The sequence below is a fragment of the Clupea harengus genome, chromosome 2 (assembly GCF_900700415.2).
Source record: "Clupea harengus chromosome 2, Ch_v2.0.2, whole genome shotgun sequence".
NCBI lineage: Eukaryota > Metazoa > Chordata > Actinopteri > Clupeiformes > Clupeidae > Clupea > Clupea harengus.
In genome coordinates, this window is record NC_045153.1 from 23698334 (window position 1) to 23720038 (window position 21705).

The 21705-nt window shown below is 41.2% G+C and overlaps 1 protein-coding gene across 2 annotated transcripts; it reads right to left on the bottom strand.

Annotated features, from left to right (window-relative positions):
- Positions 1-509: 509 nt before the first annotated feature.
- Positions 510-9705, bottom strand: spopla (speckle type BTB/POZ protein like a). Of its 2 annotated transcripts, none has more exons than XM_012830330.3 (12): positions 9479-9705; positions 7909-8043; positions 7011-7146; positions 6386-6507; positions 6101-6252; positions 5718-5845; positions 3977-4154; positions 3360-3415; positions 3140-3262; positions 2671-2813; positions 2502-2555; positions 510-1848 (listed from the first exon to the last, which is right to left on the bottom strand). In XM_012830330.3, exons 3-12 carry the CDS (start codon positions 7086-7088, stop codon positions 1704-1706), a joined length of 1179 nt encoding a protein of 392 aa, XP_012685784.1. In that variant the 5' UTR covers positions 7089-7146; positions 7909-8043; positions 9479-9705; the 3' UTR covers positions 510-1703. The 2 variants fall into 2 exon arrangements, with proteins under 2 accessions (XP_012685784.1, XP_031443375.1); XM_031587515.1 differs by lacking the exon at positions 9479-9705 and adding an exon at positions 9120-9469.
- Positions 9706-21705: the final 12000 nt, after the last annotated feature.

Sequence of the window (21705 nt, forward strand, 5' to 3'; positions counted from 1 at the left end):
CACTGATAACAAAATGTATCCTTGAACATAGACTACACTACGAATTTTAGTCTTTTACTTGAGAGAAAATATATCTGGATTAACAAATTAAATTATTTCCCTCGTCACGGTAATAATGGTAATACGGTAATAAGGCATTGCAGACTGTGGGACAGTGGGACACTCTGATCAAAACCATGAATTCTAAAACAAATGTGTCTGTAACTGGACCTCAACCAAATATACATTACAACTACTTCCTGGAAGAAACTCCAGAGGTTGGTTTTCTCACTTAAGGGTCCCTTTAAATGGTAACGCTCTACGACACTAGCCCACTTGTTTAAAAAATATTTAATGAGTTAACTGCAGGCAATTCTTTCAAACATTATTCTTTTAACATGGGAAATTCCAAAATGTTCTGGTGTCCTTTGAGAACAACGCAGTAATACATGCTTCATTCAGTATTGTGCACACTCATCAAGATGAGTACATCAGGTCTATTGTAATACCACAGTTCAAGACAAAATAAATCCACAACAGACAGCTGTTTTATTCGTTCCCATCCACACAACACATACAGTAAAAAATGACACCGATGCTCAGCATCCTTCACAAGTTCCCAGTTACTGTTTGACACCATCACTTCTGCAAACCCACTGCCTTCATTAAACTTCTGAATCTGGAGGTCATTTCAGGTAAATGGAAAACACACATGACTAACACTGAACCTGGACATTCCATTCAAACAGTATCGGACATTATAGTATTTCAGAAGTTCCCTTTTTTTTGCTGATCACAGAACCCATAATCATATGATGACTACCACCTTAATCTGAACCGGATTATCACTAGCGTGAAATAATTCTTCCAAATGACACAGTTTTAAACACCTTTAAAATCAGTACACCTGGAGACTAGGTAAAACCTTGTTTTGTTTTGTTTTAAATCCCATAGGTTTAATAGATTAGGGGCAGAATACAGACATGAATTCCGTTCGAGTTACATACAGCATCTCATCATCTCACTGCATACATTTATTGTCCTTTCTTTACAATATGCTTGCTTTTACACCTCTCTTCTGAATATGTTTAAATGTCTTTACATAGAAATTGTGCCATCAATATGGGGCATATTTGTCTTTTCAAAAAGTGTAAAAGAAATGACCTTGCGCTCCAAGTGTTGACACTTAGTTTTAATGTCTAGTCACAAAACGGGCTAAACATTACAAATATATAATATTTTTCCCATTAAACAAACTCATTAACACGTTCCTATAGAACTCCATTTATCAAAATGACTACACTTTGGGAACTAGTGCAACAGGGAGGAAGGGCCTGGTCTTCGTGACAAGGCAGGCACAGCGTAGAATCGAGGAATCAGCTGCTCCAGCGTGCTCCACACCAGAGCAATGGCAGAGAGGGTTAAGGCCATTTGAAATGACAGAAGGTATCAGCTGATAAAGCTTGACGACCAGGACCGACCATCACTTAAAGTGAATAACACAGTTGTGTGGATAAATGACAAGCCTCCCACCCTCCCTACAGAAACACGGATCAGGTTTGCTCTTAGCATTTCTCTTCAAGTTTGTTGTTTTTTGTTGTTGTTTGTTTTGTTTTTGTTAAGAGGGTGGTAAGGAGGATTTTTTTTTTTTTCCATAGTCCCTTGTGCTCTCCCCGTCTCCCTACCCAGCATTATCATGAAAAGTCTGGCAGCGCGGTAGTCAGTCAAGACTGTTTTAGGCGTTTCCTGGGCAGGCCAAAGGGTGGGCACTGGGCAGATGCCAGCGCACGAAAAGCCTCTGCCACTAAGTGAGGGTGGGACTGGATCATTGACTTCCAGCCCGCAGTTTCCATTATGTCTGCGGCATGGCTGAAAATAAATGGGAGAGGAAAACGTATTAGCAGCAGCGGATCACTCCCATTAAAAATCAATCAAGACAAATAGGGCTGCAGTTTCAAAAGAAAAAAAGTAAACATTTATATATATATAAAAAAAAAAAATAAAAAAAAAAAACACAGCAAGGCAATGGAGAGTGTGGAGAGAAACTGTTATGGACGGTGGGCTGGGACCACAGGTTCTCAACATTCACCTAACTCCTGACTGACTAAGCAAACTATGTTTTCAGTAGTTTATGCCATTCAAATGCATACCTTTCCCAGCTTGGTGGAAAAAGACAGGGGCCAAGAGAGCTGCTTCATTGAAACATAAACAAAAATATTACCAGGGCATTTCAAGGTGTTCTTTAAATTTCCACAAAGTCGGGAAGAGGGGGAGAAATAAACTTAAAATTGAGTCGTGTTATTTCGCTATCGTGCTGAAAAATGTGCCAGCACTGGCGCTCGAGCCGACATTAGAGTCTCTTGATAACAGAGTGAGCAGCGATACGGAGCTCCAGCACCAGCTAAACAGCAGAGTCCTCCCTGCCTAAAACAATGAATTCTAATGCATCTCTTTGAGGGGGGGGGGGGGGAGATAAGAGTTTGTTATTAATCTTGTGTCACATATATCGGCTAATTACATACTTGCTATTCCAGTTTTTCCCGTCTTTGCAGCCCAGCTGTCTGAGGATACTGCACCTATGGTAGAGGAGAGATAAAATATAAAAACAACCAGCATTCAAACCCAGGTAAACAGAAATGGCAGCAGGAATTTATCAAGTGGACTTTTTTTTTCTCTCCAAGTGATGCTTGCCTGTTGATAAAATCTATGGCTTGTGCTTTGAGCTGCTCGGCGCTGTGCAAATCTGCGAGGATGAGGGTGTCGGCCACATTCTCCACCGAGAGGCTGTTGCACAGAGCCTCTTCACACATGACCTTTAAGCGCTCCAGAGCGTACTAGTGAAGGTTAGAGGATGGAGAACGGGGAGAAAAAGGGTTTTGGGGGGGAGAGAATACGATAAATAAATAAATAAGACGGGGAGACAGGAGAACATAACAGAGAAGGCACATATGAGGCCAACTAGTTTTGGTATTAACACATCCTTTTGATTTTTCATGAAGGGCTTATTTTGGGAGCAAACCCTGTGGACGGTGTACTATATATTGTCCCTCTTCATTGTATTTGGAGCTGTTGTAGTTTGGGCTTGTTAAAGGTCAAGCTCAAATGTAAGAACTGAGGCTACGCTTCAGGGCTGAGAGATATGCAGCCACACAGGTCCTACCTTATCTGCAGCTGCTAACAAACTGTCAGCCATTTTCTCCAGGTTTGGCGCTTTTCCCGTGTAGATGAAACCCATCATCTCTTTGAAGACTTCAGGGTCTACGTCACTGATGTCTACTCGATTCTATGGGGGGCGAAAAAGGAACAACGGGATAAACTCTTTCTCCATCACATGGCAGACAATCAGATCAGAATTAAAAAAAGAAATCAACGTGACAAACCTTTTTGCTTTCTTCCATTTCGTGCTCAAACATAGCATTAAAGACTGGCGATCTCGCTGTTCATGAAAAACAACAAAGCCATTCAAATAATTAAACACATAATACCAGGGACACAAACACAAAAAAACTAATAAATTAAACATGAACTGTTTAGACTTAAAAGGAAACAAAATTGAAAAATACACATTACCAGTTTGGTTATACTATTATGATGAGCAGACAGACCAAATTAAACTATGCACATGATGGAGAAAACCTCACACAATTCCAGCACATCTTCATACCAGAACCCTCCGGAGAAGGCCCATCAACACCATGAAGCCAACACATCACATGCATGCAAACCACTCCACACACACAAAAAAAATCTTTCCATCTTAATCCCAACACAGCCCTTTCCGGACAGGGCCCTGAGTCTTTTAAGTACCGGTAATAGGTTTCTTTAGTGGAAGAGCACTGCTGACACAGAAGAGTTAAAGAAGGGTGGCAGGGGTGGGGTTGGGTGGGAGGGAGACCGTCCCAGTCGCCCCCCCTACAAGTGCTCGTCAGCAGAGTGATGGGGCTGGGGGTGTCGCGGGGAGCTGGATTAGAGGAGCAGGTGGCGGGCGGCTGCTCACCTGCCAGGATGGATTTGTGGGCTTTGAACTCCTGGCCCCTGACGTAGAGGCTGCAGTCGGTAAAGCGCGAGCACTCCCAGAGGTTCCCCAGGTCGTCAGCCAGCTGGCACTCCGGCACCTTCAGCACGTTCATGTTGGACTGGCCCGAGATATTCACCGAGTCCTGGACCACGCTCACCTTAACGCCACAGTAATAGAGAAGACAAATATGAAAGTCTGCGTGTGTGTGTGTGTGTGTGTATATCTCTCTGTGTGTGTGTGTATGCATGCATCTGTGTGCACATGTGTGTATGCATCTCTGTGTGTGTGTGTGTGTGTGTGTGTGTGTGTGTGTGTGTGTGTGTGTGTGTGTGTGTATCTGGGTGTGTGTGTTTAGGAAAAGCAAAGATATTCAAACAAATGTTCTGACCTTGTAACTAGACAAAATAGGAGGGACTCTTAATTGGCAACAACACTTTAAGCGCTACACATCATAATACTGCGCACAGGCACTGTTTTCAAGAGTACGGCAACCACACAAAAAAGCCCCAGCATGGAAGGCAATTCACAAAAGCCTTAGACAGCCGACTGGTTCAATTTAATTTCACGAACTGTCTAATTAATGAGGAAGAGGGATATAATTTGCTTTATGAAATTGCTCATTTCTCGCGAAGCATTAAACCGTTCCACAAATCTCAATAGGCATTTCTTTCCAAGGCAATATTCTGATAATTGAGTTACCACAAATTCATTGACCAGTTCATTATCGCACCCCTTTCAGCATCCATTTTGTTTTGTTTTTTTCCCAGCCGCATTAGCTCGGCATAATTTCCTTCAAAATTTCACAAAGTCATTGATCTTATTTCCGAAACATTCCAGCTAAATTTGAAATAAAACACCAAACTTAATAGAAAATAACAAATGTGAGTCTTTTTTTTGAGTGATTTTTTTAAACAATGGCTTGATATTTCCTGCTGTATTTGATCCCAAGAATGCTAGGATCCCACTCTCCTGAAGGGAGTATGACACCCAGACGGCCTCCCCCATGAGCACCGTCTGCCTCTCAGAAGCCCTGTCTTTGGGGCACTCAGCAGGCTGGATTACCAGGAGAGGCCAAACACGTGTCACCCTTCTTGAACTGCCCTGTTTCTGAATTGCCTGCTCAGCTTTAAGGCTTAATATCAAGCAAGCAAGCACACACACATACACTTGTGGCTGAGGCAGGTTGTCGTTCCAACATGACAGGCTATGCAACCGAACCCACCCTCTAAAACAACAACAACAGAAAAAAAAACCTCTCAGTCACACCAGTGGATTTTGCATTTCACGCACGCTGCTGCCTGCCGTGTCCTCGGCCTCGTGTCAGTGGGATGCTGATCAGACGGTGAAAGCGCGCGCGCACACACACACACACACACACACACACACACACACACACACACACACACACACACACACACACACACACACACACACACACACAGAGACGTGGTGGGGATTGGACGCGGGGCAGCTCACTCGGCTATTCGGTGTCGCGCCAGATTTAAGAGCTCTGTGTGAGCTTCCGCTTGGTAGAGGATGGAGCCGTGTCTGCTTTAGCACCTAACCTTAATTGTGCCTGTGTGTGTACGCGGGGCAATGAAAGAGAATATGTGTGTGTGTGTGAGGCGATGAGAGTGAGTGAGTGAGTGAGTGAGTGTGTGTGTGTGTGTGTGTCTTTGGAAGGGGAATAGTGAGCACTGCTAAACATTTGCAGCATTACCTCGCAGAACAGAGTGAGCTTGTCATCCGGTAGGAGTCCGTTTGCTTCGTCGAGCAGAAAATCTCTCCTAATAAATTTTTTGAAACCCCAGTCTTTCCCTTGGACAAATCGATATGCTCTTTGGCTTTCTGCAGTGGGAGAAGAAATTTTCATTTAAGGATAAAAACAAAAAAACTAAAAACGTGACATGTAACTCTTCATTATCATGACACAAAAAAAGTTTTAACCAAAACCAAACAAAACAAAATCCACCCTTGAGTGACTCCCTCAAAGCATAACTTTGTTCCTGAAGCATTCCAAAAGCAGAAATAGCAACACGGCCCGGCCTGAGTAAAACCGAATGGAATGGGTAACAGTTCAGAAAAACATGGATAAAAGCTCACCCATAGCTTTTGTTTCTTCCCTCTTCGCATTCAGTAGGGAAAATTTGAACTTTGCCCTTACTTCACTTTTTGGACAACTAACAAGAAGTAAATACAAAGATAAATAATCTTTGCTTTCATCATCAAGTCCCTTGGGATTGACTCGCAGGCACCTAGTAAGTAAACACAAGATATGGCAGAGCATAAGTTCCTTAGAGAATGTTCTAGAATCTTAAAGGCTGAACTTATGGTTTACAATTGGTTGACCACATGCACATAATTGTATAAAAACTTTATTTAGCCTACCATTTCATTTTGTCATTGGGACCCGAAGAAAAGGTTGAACTTTTTAAAACCTCTCCCATCTCCTCTCTGCAAAAACTGAAGTTGTTTATGGTCCACATGTAGGAAAACTTCACTACTTTAACCTGAAACAAAACAATGAATCCGTTACATATGTGCAGGCTGCGAGAGGGTTTTGGCAATGTAATATGAATTATTTTCAAATGAAAAATATAAACCTTATACCAACCCTGGTAACCTCACAATACAACAATGTGAAATCTAGGGTTAGGGTTATTAACTCCCATTAACTCAGAGAGGCATTCTACATTCATGACAAAGACTTGGATTTAGAAATATGTCTCACATGAAATTAAACACAACAAGACAAAAGAGCAGTTATGCAGTCCCCTTTAACGTTAACTGTCCATCCAGCATGTTAACCTGCCACCTTAAGTATTCTACTGACGTCTAAAAAACTTCAGCCAGGGAATCAGCCATCATCAGCGTTGGATATAGGCAACAGTCAACTTGACACAGCATGTTCTCTGACTAAAGCAACAGATTGCTTAGCTGTGCAATGATCTTGTGTGACCAAAATGAAGCGTGAAAAAGAGGTCAGGGGTCAGAAGCCTTCCCCGGGTCCTACCTGGGTGTAACACCAGCTCTCCGCCACAGGCCCGACGGACATCTCCCCGGGAGGAGGGGGGGTGGGGACCCGTGACATCGCCAGCTTTGCCCCTTTACAAGAAGCGCTGACGTCCCTTTATCTTTCACCACTTAACCTTTGCAGAGAAGAAGGAAGGCGGGGAGGAGGTGAAGGAAAATTTGGAGGAAGATGGTGAGAACGTGCAGTATATATACTGGTGGTTTTTTTGGCAACATTTTGCTCTATGAAGATCAGTCTTTCAGGCTTCAGCCTTCAGCAGCGTTTCAGTGGTCAAATGCCAAAATTGCCGGTGGTGACCACACTCCTGATCTCCTATACAAGCAGGCCGAGTGGCACAGCGGAGCGGCTGAAGACAATAGTTCCCAATATATCTGAGCAACTAACAGGAAGCATACAATTATCACATCCTCCTCCCTGTTGTCCACTTATACCACCAAATAATGAAAGAGGCAGGTTGGCTGGCAAGACTGCTATAGTGATGATAAGCGCCTTCAAAAACACCAACATGGCCAGTCCCTTGTGCTTTGTTGGTCTCCTTCCTCAGACTGCTTGTCTGGTTCATATGATCTGCCTGAACAGGCATTCTGCAGGCCTAGATGTGTTTTTGTTGACACAGACAAGGGCGTCTTGTGGTTCAACTGGCTGGGTTTTTTCTCCCCTTTTTTTCCTATTTTGGCACCACAAGCATACAGTTATAACTGACTTGTCTCTAGTGCTTTTCCACATTTTAAGACTACAAGTTTGAGAAGTGTTCAGTCCTGGGTGCGCTACAATAAGAGACTTTAAATAACAGCAACAAAGATAACACTCAGAAAATACATTGAATTATCAGTCATGGAATTGGAAGGAGGGGTTGAAATCAATGACAAGTACTTACCAGACCCTGAATGCGATCTCTCATGCTACAATTGCTTCCAAACACACATCTCTAATGTGTGAAGTGGAAAAGCAGTAGAAAAGAGAGTTATGGTTTTCATTCACAGCATGACTACTTGGTTGGTTAGATCCAAATCTGATGAGGGAAAGAGAAGCTTTAGTATCTCATACAACATGATCATATGTACTGAGATGCTGAAGTTTAGCACCAATCAGGTCAAGGCATCCTTCTCACACCTTAGCTAGCTCATATCAATACCCCTTCATACAAAATATGAATACTATTTCCACGCGCCATTTGGTCGTGTTGATTACACTATCCATACAAAATCTTGCTAATGTGACACTGAAGTGGGCGAAAATAGAAAAAGCAACAAGAACCAACTGAAGTTTAATAAAACGTCCCGCCGAGGAGGGCCACGAATAATCACAGCAGTAGTATTTGAGTTTCTTTCTGTATGTTACCAAATGTGATGAGCGGCTACATACACATAAACTATTTTATAAGAACAAGCTGAAAGTTATGGCAAAATGAAACAAATAGCGTATCTAGCAAGCTGTGTTTGAGAAACAAGTAATCATGATTCATAACGCAACACCACAAGGGAGAGATGGAGTTTCCAGAAGGAATGCAATTGTTTCACGACCTCCCTAGTCTGTTAATACCGCAGTCGGTTTGTTTTGATGAGGTTAGGTGATATTTTACCCAATCTAAACTTTACTTAATCGTAATTGTAAGGTCGTATGCAACTATGTTGGCTGTCGTTACTTAGGCAGATAACTTAACGTCAAGTTAGTAAACGGCCAAGAAATAGAGACGTTTCACTTTGCTTTATCTAACCTTACAGCTTAAAGTGAGACAGAACGAAAGAATGCAAGAATGACGAAAACGCCAGGCGCTTTACTTGTTAAATTGGCCGATAACATCAGACGTCTGGTTAGTTTTACAAAGGTTGGCTAGCAAGCTAACTACATCCATCTCAAAACAAAATAGCTTAGCTAGCTGGATAATGTTAGCCTGATTGACTAACGTCACCTTTCAGGATGCTAGCAAGCTACAATTTCTGTTAGCTAACTAATCAGTTAATCAGCTTACTGAATATTTCACTGAACGCAAATGCTGTCTGTCATTATCACAACAACTTAAATGTTTCTAAACGGACATGCAAACTCTCCAGCTAGGTTGTGGTTTACATGTTCTCAAAAACATACCATCGATGGCCAAACAAGCAAGCTTGCCAGACAACGTCACAGCACCTATTAGCTAGATGGCCAGCTTGGGTTAGCTAGCTTCGCTTGGGCCCGACAGTGCAAAAGCTAACTAGCTAGCGGTTTAGAGACAAAGGTGCATCCAACGTCTTGAATGGCCATATTTTATATCATTAGGAAATTACTACTCAAGGAAAACGCCGCATCTAAGTAAGCGGCCTTTTATAGCACCATCTAAAAAATAGCTTCTGCTGTTTGTTAAGAAAGATATACGTTAGACGGTGAAGCAAGGAGCAGGCTAGCTAACGCACATGAACACCATAGCTACCTAGCTTGAAAAAGAATTCACTTTGCTTACAAACCTTTATCTCCCATCCTTTGTCTAACAGTATGGCATGTAATTATTTGAGCGATCCTCTGAATGCTATATGGCTGCGTAGAAGTTGGGTGTTTGTATACGCATTCACAATTCTCTTCTGTTTCACAGCTTGCAAGCTAACTAGCTACTTTACTATATAGGGCCATTGAAGTGTAAGCAGACTACTTTAGCCTCACAGCAACACACGCAAGCGCAGTGGTGGGACATCCCCAACTTCCTGCTTTCAAGTCAACGTCAAGTTGGAGCCTATGCTTGGAGCCCATACTAGACATCACATCAGGCTATCATTTTACAGCTGATGTGTTAGTCTAAAAACCTATATACACCTACATTGATAAAAACAATTTTGACTATAAAGACAGATTACAATATTGATAATTGGCCTGCATCCCTCTCTATCTAATGAATACGTCTCATAAAGGACACAGAATGAATAACCAGGTCCTGTAGAGTAACTGGCACTGTCTTGCTGGCAGCCAAAGCCACATGTTCCCTGCTAGGTGTCTTGACTGTCTTGTGGCAGTGGTAGTGTTCAATGACTCAAGCTGTGTCTGTGACACTAGCAGGACAAACACAGCTTTAGGTCTTACTGGCAATGACCATAAGTTCATTTTCAAAACAAATTAAAAAGTAACATTTGCAGGATAATTTACAAATTATTAATTAATTAAAAAGATGTTTTTTCCCTACACAGTAAGGGTGATGGGTGATGTGATGTTTGTTTTTGTTGGTTTTGATGGGATGGTGATGTTTTGTGGTCCCTGGGGATCCATGCCCTTGCTCTACCAGTCCATCTACCTTAATTGGATTCTTTGGTTTAAAACATTGTACAAATAACTCCTCTCCCAATATTGAGAGGTGTAGGAGAGAACACCCTTTTTTGTCACATTTATTTATACAGTATGTGTTGACTACTAATTTAACTGCATAAGAACAACAGCCACCCAAAAAAAGACACAGCTGCTTACTGAACAACAGTGATTTTGTGAAGAACAAAAATTGTTGTGCGGTTACTTTTCTGTAAGTGAAAGGCTGGTGTTGTCTGTCTAGTAAACACAAAGCTGCTTTAGGTAAGCTACGCTGAAACAATTCACAGTTCTGCACTGCAGGCATGAGATAACACAGCATGCAAGCCTCTCACAGAGACTTGCTGAATATGAACCTAATCATGTGGAATTCATGTTTGCATGGCTAACATACTTGGATTGTGAAATTTAGAAGGGGGTCCTTTATCTGAAGACCAAAGCAAACAAATGATACAGTTCTGGAAACACAGACTAGCCTTTTTTGGTTCAAAGACATGCTGAAATGCATTTAGCCTCATTCTTTGCATTGTATTTAAAACAGGTTAAAATTAAGTAAAAACAGAGTGAATGTGTATGCATTGTAATTTGTAAACCTGTCAAAATCTGAAATATTTGACAATATAAGCCATTGTGTCTTTGGATCTCTCTCTCTCTCTCTCTCTCTCTCTCTAAATGTATGTCTGTGTATGTTTGTTTGACCTTTCTCTATACTGTTTGTCAGCTTTCTATGTTTTTCGTGTCTTAGCTAATTTGGGGAATTGTGTTACTGTTTTAGAGTGGTCCTTAGGAAGCTGTTTAGTAGGATACAACTTAATATCAAACGTCTCAAACGACTGAGATGATTGTTCAATGAACTCCCGTTTGAGATAGAATTATCAGTGTGTAACTTAAGAGTGGTAGTAGCAAAAAAAAAGCAGTAAAACAACAATATTATCTAATTTTAAAGCAATGTCTAATGCCTGAATCACCCCACTAAATGGCCCCTTTGTCTTAATTAAAACCTTCAGCATTAACAATAGAATCCCCATGATGGTGACAAATTAGGAGTGATACTAGGAAAAGGGCTCAGACATGAAACAATCCCAAAATCAGAACGGAAATGAATAATACACTAATTGCACTAAACTACTATCCTTCCATCAGCACTAAATACAATATTGGATGTAGAGACATCTTGGCATTTCAATGATAGGTTATGGCTACACACAGTATGAATAGGATGATCATGTAATTTCACAGCATTCAGATTTTCATCAAGGCAGATATTCTTAGCAATCTGTCAGAAAAAAAGATCAACCCGCATCTCATCAAAGGTGGGCATTTATGGTAGATATGAGATGTCCTGCTTGTCTATTAAACTTCATGGAAGGTAAGAAATTATATGTATTTATAAACCTTTGTTCTTTTGACCTGGATTGTTTCAAAGGTCAGTCAAAGACATAACCTGCATTATGTGGGATACACAAGTGAGTGTAAAACACAAAAAGTGGACAGACCTTATGTAAGGAACAACATGAATAGTGGATGTTATGTGGTGCACCCTTTTGGTAATGCCCTGTGTTAAAGAAAGTAGAGATATTACCTATGACACCCAGTAAATGGCCTGTGAGATGAAAAATGGCAAAGACGTATCTCATGACAACTGAGAATAAGGGCATTGTGACCAGCTGACCCTGAGATGACCTTATCAGAACACTGAAAGCTGCTAGCTGATGAAAGAAGAGAGAGACAGATTTTTCCATTACGGTTTGTCACAATTCTCAATGTCACAAAAGTCTTCTCAAATAAGAGCATTTTGATGATTCCAAAGTATGCTTTTTGTTAGATTTTCTCTTTTTTTTACATAAAATAGTCTCAAATTATAGTTATTTGACCATACTGACAAATAACCAGCCTCTTTGGCTCTAACTTAAAACATCGTCCTAAACAGCAACACATCACTATCAAAACGCTGTACCTCATTGGCATTACATGGACAGAGCCACTCTGATTCTGATCAAATGACATTGCAGGCTTGTCGTTGCTATTGAACACCAGATGCCCAGGCCTGATACTATACCCTTTTTGTCTATCTCCAGGAGGTTTGATAAGATCGAATAACATGCTTAATCTCATGCACTTTTGAATGACTTTGCACTCAAACATGCTTAATCTCATTCACTTCAGAACGACTTTGCTCACAAGCACTTTCATTGCTTTTTCAAAATGTCGTGGTCTCAGTTGTTCCATTAAGTGCAGCATTGTGGAAGATATCTCTTCAACAAATGTATTTCCTTTTCCTTACAACATGAATGACGATGCTGATGATTGGGCAAGACATTATTTTGTAATGCAGAATTGGGTGGCATAGTGGAAAGGCCTTAGAGAGGTAAGTATGTCCCTTGAGGAGATTAGTGTTATTGTTGATTGAAAGGAACATGCCATCTTTTGAAACCTACAGCATTTGTTAAGACATCCCAGTGCAATCTGTCTGAAATTGATGTTTGCTAATGTCCTTGATACAGAAGGCTCTCATGCTTAACATATGTGCATACACACATGTTACACATATTTCAGGGCTACTATTTATATATAATGCAGATCATACTGCCACGGCATCAATCATTGTATGCAAATATTCCATTTGATTTGCTCTTTTGGTGCATCCAGTGATATGAACAGCTGGATCAGTGGGAGTCTAACAGCCCCTCCGTGTTGCACCTAGCGTTTCACGCATGAGCTGGCAGACCAGAGGTGAGGTACACATATTCAAGAGACAGATTTCTGAATAACTGCATGCATAATGAGCTTGATCCTGCTAAATCCATCATCTCCATCGTCCATGTACCCAGACTCTTTAATCTCTTTAACAACTGTGTTGGCTGTGAAGCACAATGTCAAGGAAAAGACTGGTCCTTCGCTTTTTCAAGCCGTGTGTCACATACAAGGTTTTTTTTTCTCCATGGATAATCCAACTTGTAAGGTTTCTCTGACCAACTGAAGCAGCTCTGAAATTAAGTGCACGATTTATGTAAAGTATTTGCCTAATATACAGAAGGGCATTACTCATGGGTTTAGCAGAAATATGCTGAAAAAGTTGAACATACTGTTTTACTATTATCACACATATTTAGGTCCTACATAAAAGTATATCAAGAGAGTACTGAAATAAGAAGATGTGGACATAGCTACATTCAGTCACAATGGCTTTAGATGCTAAATTGCGTTAGTTACTTCAAACATTACTTAAAAGAAACTCACTAACCATTTATACGAAGCACACTCTGGGGTAGCTCTTAGTGGCAGCCTGTCTGTCACCCGCAGGCTTTAACAAACCTTGTTATTAAGGCTGGGATTCCTCCTTGTCCCAGATGTCATCTCTGGAATAATACTGAGAGGCCATTTATTCTCGTTAGCACATGACCCTTAGCCTTGATGAAATAAGAGCTTAAATTCCGTTTAGTTGGTCAGAATGATGAACTGATGTGGGCACTCTGAGGTTTGCTACCAAAAATTCTGTATTAACCTTCATGCATGGTAAAAAGGATCAGCGCAAATCACAGGAGACCAAAAGGAATACAAAAGCGTGTTCAGAATGAACGTCCATTAAAGTATTGCAGGATATAGTCTCTGTGAAGTCCCTCTGAAGTCAAAGGCAATTTTGTAAAGAAAATGACACTGTCTCTGTGTTGAAATTATCTTTGTTTTTCATGTTTTTTTCAGAAGGGAAACATTTTGAATATCAACATCAGCCAGAGAGCATTACATGCAAACACAGACATAAATGTGTGAGAAGATTAAATATGAAAGCTCGAGTGAGCAAATGGAATGAAACCGCTAACAAGGTGAAATTACACTTGTTGTCGTCTTATGAACTTAATTAAGCATTTGGTGTTTTATCCCTTTCAAAAACCTTTGGTTCTTTTTTTTTTTTGGATTATGACAAGGATGATTATGTAGCATGAAGAACTGAAGCAGATGCTCTATTACTGAAATGTCCATTGACAATTACTATCATTCTTCATAGCTCATTTCCCATAGAATGGAGAGAGAAATTGCACACAAGCTCCCCATTATTAATAGAGCCGCTTCATATGGAAATGAGATACTAATTTTACCAGAATGCACAATTTCTTCAACTGAAGAAGGTACGCTCTTGAATTAATCTTTATCTGGCTCACATCACTGTAGAACATGGTTTGTGGTGTATTTTCCTAAATAATAACTGATGTTGAAATGTGACCATGTGTGAAATTACTTTGAGTTTTGTCTGATATGATGCTCTCTCATGCTGCCGGAGCCAGTGGGACGCTTCTGTTTTTGACAGACAAGCCCTGGCTGGATCATTACTACAGACTGCTGCTCAGCCTGCATACAGTTTGTTTCCCTTTTCTAAGCAAACTGGAACATTTGAACCCCATCCCCCCTCCTCACCCCCCCACAAGTAAATCCTTGGTTTGTCATTTGAAGCCTACTGTACATGTAAGATGTCTCCCTGGCTGTCAGAACAGAGGAGGCTGGGGGGTTGTGAGAGGAGAGAGAGAGAGGGGAATAAAAGGCTCTAATTCAGAGCAGTGGCAGGTGTACATCTCATTCCTAACGCGGGGAGCTGCAGATAACATGCCTTTCTTCTGGCCTGACTCACGCACCTGCTCACTGCTACGCTGCCTGCGACTTGACAAGCTCCTGTCGACTCCCTCTCTCTAATCTCACTTTATGACAGGTGGAGTGGAGAGGCACTGCTCTATTTGTGTTTGAATTTGTATTTTCACCCAGAGAGAAATTAATGGAAAATGATACGCTCAAAGCAGCAAACCAAACCAAACCTTGATCATTTGACACAAACAAGTTGCCTTGAAATTAAATTTGAAGTTTAACATGAGATAAGGATATTAAAAATGTTGACCCCATAATTCTTGCACAGCTATTGTGGAATATTATGTTCCCATCCATTTCAAATAAGTATTGCTGTATCTGAGACTTTGAATTTGAATGGGTTATATGTGGCGTTAATGCTCACAAAAGTCCTCGTCTGCTGTAGAAATTCCACCCCACATAGCTGTGCCCCTTCTCTCCTCAGCGTTATTGGATCGAGCCCATTGTATTTGCAGTACTTAAGGAGCCCTGTGGACAGCGTGCCAGACAGGCTGCATTAATGTGAAAGTGGTCAGTGAGCGATTGCTGATCCCCGCGAGCGATAAAGAGTGGGACCCGTCTGCGGCGCTGAAAAACGAGGCAGGGAGAGCAATGCAGTAGACAGATCAGGAAGGTCAGAGCCTGCAGAGAGAGGTCAGATCGGCAGAGTCTGGTGCAGCCTCACCTTCACTTGTGTTTACCAACACTACTAAGGGCACCAAGGGAGGAGGTCAGGGGTAGGAGGGGGCTAATGCTGTGGGGGCGCAACTCTCCAACAACATTTTCTTTTTTTGAAGCGTGCCAGAGGAAAGTGCCGGGGATTGGCTCAGGAACAGATATAAGCTCGACAAAACCAAACCAAAACAGTAACAATCATTACAGGTTTTAGCCACGGATAACAGACACGCAATCACAGTGATTGGGAGATATGCAAATGTCTTAATCCACAGGCCGTCTTGATTATCTCCTCATTTGACCGGCTACTGTATGGTCATTTTAAGGACACTCTTATCAGCTCCTCTTAGAGCCTCCCTTTGCCAGAACTATTTGTCCCTACAAAGAATGTCCTGGGACTGGTTAGCGATGAACTGAGCAGGTGCTCACACCTGCACATAAACCAAAAGCGACCCCCTTATGGACACATGTGTTTGTTGATATTTCGCTGCAGTTTCCAATGGGCAGCTCCCATAAGTTCCTGTCTTGATGTTTGCTAATGCTATTGTTATTTTTCTCAAGATGAAGAAGGTGACGTGTTAAACATTTAAGTGGCAAACACATTTGAGGAAAAAAGGTTTGATTATCTGAAAAGCACATGCCAGTGTACACACGTTGTAGATATTGTAAAAAAAAAATGTGTTTCTCAAGAAAATTTCAATGTCTCCCTGCATGAGTATCGATAAACAACACATTCTCTTTATCCCGTTTATGGTCAGGTGCATGGCTGCCCTCCTATAATTAAATGTGGGGTAATTTCATATTGATTAATGCAGATGTGTTCTTCTTGGCACTGGTATGCTACCTGGAGCCTATTTGGCGTAAATTACTGATGCCATTTCACTGCTCATAGCAGTCTTTTCCAATAAGGCAGTGGCTCATGTGTCGACTGGGGCCCCAAAACTACCTTCTGCCTGCAGGAACCAGTAAAGCTTTTAATTGCCTTCTGTGCAAATGGTCCTTTTGCACTTTATCAAGTGTCTGGAAACCTACAGCTTGGACACGGCTGCTGCGTCGTGCTTGTGTGTGTGTGTGTGTGTGTGTGTGTGTGTGTGTGTGTGTGTGTGTGTGTGCGCGCATTTTGAGTGTGGTGGGCTTGGTAAGAGCTGCACCGTGATTTCTAGCTGCATGGCTAAGAGGAAGTCTGATTGGGAAACTTGCTAGCCTTACAATCCCACCCCTATCATGCACCATGTAGGCTGTATTCACAAAACCAGCCTGACACTGTTGCCCAGTTTTCAATATGCCATTCTAGATGCAGCACGGATATTAGTGATACTTCTAGGTCATCCAGTGTGGGTTATGCTATGCTCTGATAGTTCTATGATATAGAGATTTGGCAATTTATGATCAGCATTGATCTTGTAGCTATTTCAGAAATTGTGTAATGCTCAAACAAGCAGAAATAAACCCTAGCCCCTTTTTTCTCTCTCTCTCTCTCTCTCTCTCTCTCTCTCTCTCTCTCTCTCTCTCTCCCTCTAACATTTACTACAGTCGCGTGGCTGATAACCCAGGGTACAGCGATAAACAATCAAACTGCAGCTTCAGTAGAAACGATTGGGCTCCGGATCCCAGCAGAGCATGGGAGCCATTATTAACACTGGCCCTGTCCTGACAATGCTATTTTCTGGAAGGTAATTGCAGATTCAGATCTCTGAGAGAGCCTGACTGGGAGTAAATGCCACCTCTTTAATTATTGTCTCCTCTATGTCTCCTCTGTTGAGCCACAGAGATGTCTATCGGTCCATGGGATCCCAGGAAAATTACTCTAATGGGAAATGACCAGTGTCTGGGAAGCAGGCACAGATTAGAAGCGACAATTCTAATTGATGGCAGCAGAATTCCCTGGATAGATGACTGGGAAAAGTCACTTTGGCACTCATTGTAATTGGCCTGATTTGTGCTTGAAGAAGGATTTAAGGATTACTATATGATCTCTAATGTGTTTGTTAGCTTCAGTCAGTCCCTTTAAACATAAAACAAATGTGGGGCTGATTACAATATATTGCTCCTTAAAGAATTTGATGATGGTGGCCCTATACAGTGAATGCTGACTGAATAAGTTGAACTGACTGCAGACTCTTAATGTCTGCAGTGCCTCTTGACACTTTATTTTAATGTGGAGGGCTGAATCTAATTCCAGTATTAATGTTCCAGTCCTAGGACAACATCTACATTCTGAAGTGCTCAGTATGCATCACTTCCAAGGGCCCATTGTCTCACTGTGTATCAATAGGCAGGTAAAAACTGATGAACCATTTCAGCGTTCACTGACACATAAATGATTTATTTCCTGTCCAAATGGGCTGGGTAATGACGCAATCGTATACCTAATTACTCAGCAAGCTGCTTAATACATTGTTCTTCCAAACAGTGAATACGGCATTCAATACCAGTTAATGATTTCTTTGACTGCACGTTGGTGCATGTAGTTTGTCTATCACTGAGTGGATCTGTCTGCAGACCATGAAGAAGAATCCAGTAACGAAAGACCAAAATCCATCCTTGGTCTGTCGCTGGAAACAAATTTGATGCTCTCTTCCGACTATTATTTAACATTTTCTAGGAGTAGAAATATTTACTTTGGACTTCCATCTCCTACCACTCCTTTACCACCACCACCACCCCCCACCACCCCCTTTCCTTAAAACAGCTTTTGCTAATGTTGAAATGACAGCAATAACAACATTCGTCTTCTGTCAGCTGATATTGACACAGCATTACAGGTACAAAATTGTTTTGTGTTGTGGAGTGTGTCTAGAAGACGTCTCCAGCTTATGAGACTTCAGGCTCCTGTGACTGAAGTGTTTACCTCAGAGACACCTGATTCAAAGCACTGACTGCAGCGAGAGAGGTGCCATGAAACATTGATGGAGAGGTTTGTCTTATCTTTTTGAAAAGTTACCTTTGTTACTCATGGGCAAGTTATTTTCTTCTAAATACAGACAAGGTGGGATACCTGAATCCAATGACAAAAAGAAAACATATACAAATTAACTGAATACAGATCTTGTTTTAAAATAAAAAAAAAACTTCTTTCTCGACCTAAGAAGCTAATACCTCCCTTTTTTCCGATAATGCCTCTTGGTAAAAGTCAATAAGGCATAAAGAAAAACAATCTGGATAAATCGTCTTTTCATGCACATCTGGAGTCAATCTGTGTGCAGTGATACAGCACATACATACCTCTACAGTGTACAGTATGGATTTACTGCCCTCCATTTTCAAAAAACGCCATTGAAAGGTCAACACTCACCTCCCATTCAATAAAAATGTACTGACCTTGTCACCCAGTTTGTATAGTTTGTGGAAGAACGAATTAAGATTCAAGGCCCCAGTAATGGGAAAGTGTTTTAATTTCACTCTGACATTCAGATGTTTGTGCCTCTTAGGCATGTGCTGGCGCGTGGCACGGCACCTCCTCCCCTGCTCTCGCAGTGCCCCCCGTGTTTCACCGAAACACTTCAATCACCACAAAAGATCAAAGGAGCTGTTAAAACTAATCAAGTGGAGACACCAGAGATGGAACTCCCCGTGTTTAGTGCTTTTTACTTCTTATATTATCGCCCCTTCTCTCCCACAGCCCTATTAGTGCTCTGTAAAGCTTTACACAGGAGCTCTAAAAAAAACTATTGCCTGCAACATTTTGAAGCCAGCAGTCTCTGACGTGGTGGATTGTGACACATGGAGCGCCATACTATTCTTGGGGCTAATTTCTGTGCTTGGATTTTTTTTTGACTATAGCTTAACACACTACTAAAAACAAACTGCTACTGTATGATAATCACTGCAATGACAACTAGCGAAACTGCAGATAGGATTGCAGTGTTAGCTTGCCGGTGTGATATGTCTGATAAAGAGTGCTGTATTACACACAAAGGCTCTATATGAGTTGGATATACCGTAGAGGGTTTCTTTCAGATGTCAACAGTAATATATTGCAAAACAAATAAATGAACAAACAAACCTCCAAACCCTAGTGTAGATTTAGGACTTGATGGTGATGATATAATCATTGCTAGCTCAGTATTATGTTGAAAAAATGTCCAGCCCATGATCGTAACCTTTCAGCAGATATCCAGGGGTTTAGGGCTTTATTCACAACAATGGAAGCTTAGACCCCCTCAGAGAAGAAAGAGCAGCTACTTCATTGTTCTACATACAATGAGGTGGAGGGAAACTGGTCATACATTTTAATGCCCAGCCTTCTCTATAATAATTTCTCATATGTGGGAATTTTTTTCCCTTTACAGTCTGAAAGTGCTACAACCGTGTAATAACTTGTTACCAAGCAACAACAATAGAAGTCTGTAATAGTACAAAGGTCATGGGGTGACACACCTTTCATTTTCTTTTAGAAATCGATCTCAGGGTTTTATCAAAGGCAACGTGAGGATGAAAAGTTTTACAGGATGACTGGTTGAAACTGCTCTCTAAATCATCAAGTTAACATCCATAATTAAGTCCAAGGAAATATAACATTTTCACATCGTGATGGCATGCATGGGTGGAGAACTTTATGTCTGACATTCTATTAACTCTCATATAAAAATGTAATGTACTGGAAAGAGGTTAATTTGATTGGTCTTTTCGTTTCTATTACCAATTAATTGAAGGCTTTGATGAGCACCTGATGGCCTAAATGAATATGAGTTGAATAAATGAACAACTTGTATAGCAGCAAACATATGTTGGAGCAGAAATAAACATTACTCAAATGAAGCAATTAATAGCCAAAGAGAGAACCTCTCATTACTTTAATGGGACAATTAGTCTACTAATGGATGTCAGTGTGTGTGGACGTGTGTGTGAACAAAATAAATGAAAATATCATTCCATCAATCACATATCACTATGGTGTCACAGAACCCACTGTACATAAACAAGTCAGGTGTCCCTTTCTTGAAACTGAAATCTTTTGGCCAGCCAAAACATAAAACAAGTATGACTCAAAGTCAACATCTGTGCAAACCATGAACTCACATACATTTACCCGGACACAATAAAATAATCTCTCTGGAAGAGAAAACAAAGGACAAAATTTTCCAATTAGTATGGAGGCACTGACGGCACATACACTTTTTTTCCCAGAGTGCGCTTTGACTTTCTCTCTGTCAGCCCCTCCAACAGGAAGTTAATGATCCTGGCAACAAGATGAATCACTCCAGACATCGCACAGAGCAGCTCTGACAGGCAAGCACGATTGTTCCTGACACCTGCTAGTGCCAAAGGAAAGAGTAATACTCACGGCGCTGGCTACCTGTAGGAGCTGAGCTATGTCTGTTCTAAGAGGAACTATCATTTCAATTTGGGTGAAAAAGGGAAAACATTACTGGAAGAGAATTGGACTCTCCTGGAATCTCAGAGTTGATTTAATACTGATGAAACTTATATCTTGGAGACAAGAAGCAAACCAAAAACTGAGACTTCATCAAAGAAGGCAAGATGTGTTAGCAAACTGTGAGGATGAGGCACACGTGATATATCGAGATACAGACATACATGATATATTCAAGCATTTAGAAAGAGTAGATATCGTAACTCATTAGAAATAGAAAAAATAGATCTTGCAACTCAACTAATGTTTTCATTTATGTTTCTGCCATCTTTGTCTGCATTACCCTACACTTTCATGTTAAAATCTAAGCACAGGTAAACATGCAACATGGCTGAAAACAGGGGGTACCAAATGAAATCATCGGAGGGCCAAGTACTTTTTCTGACCGATTAAGCTTCAAACCTCTCTCTCTCTCTTGTATGTCTGAAATATACACCAGCGAGTCAATCCAGTAATACATGAAGGCAAGGTGTTTTACCAACTGTGAGGATAAGGCACACGTGATATATCGAGACACAGACGTACATGATATACTCAAGCATTTAGGAAGAGTAGATATCGTAATAGATGTGAGCATGCCCATAATTTAATAAGGACCCTAACAACAGCTAATGATGGGAGCCATGTGTGAAGGCATGGGTCTAAGGTGGGCCGATCATTACTGCTGAAATACTGCTGAAAGGATCCCTTCAAGCCCCCATGCCTGCGCCAAGCTGATATACGAGCCAAGGCCAACAG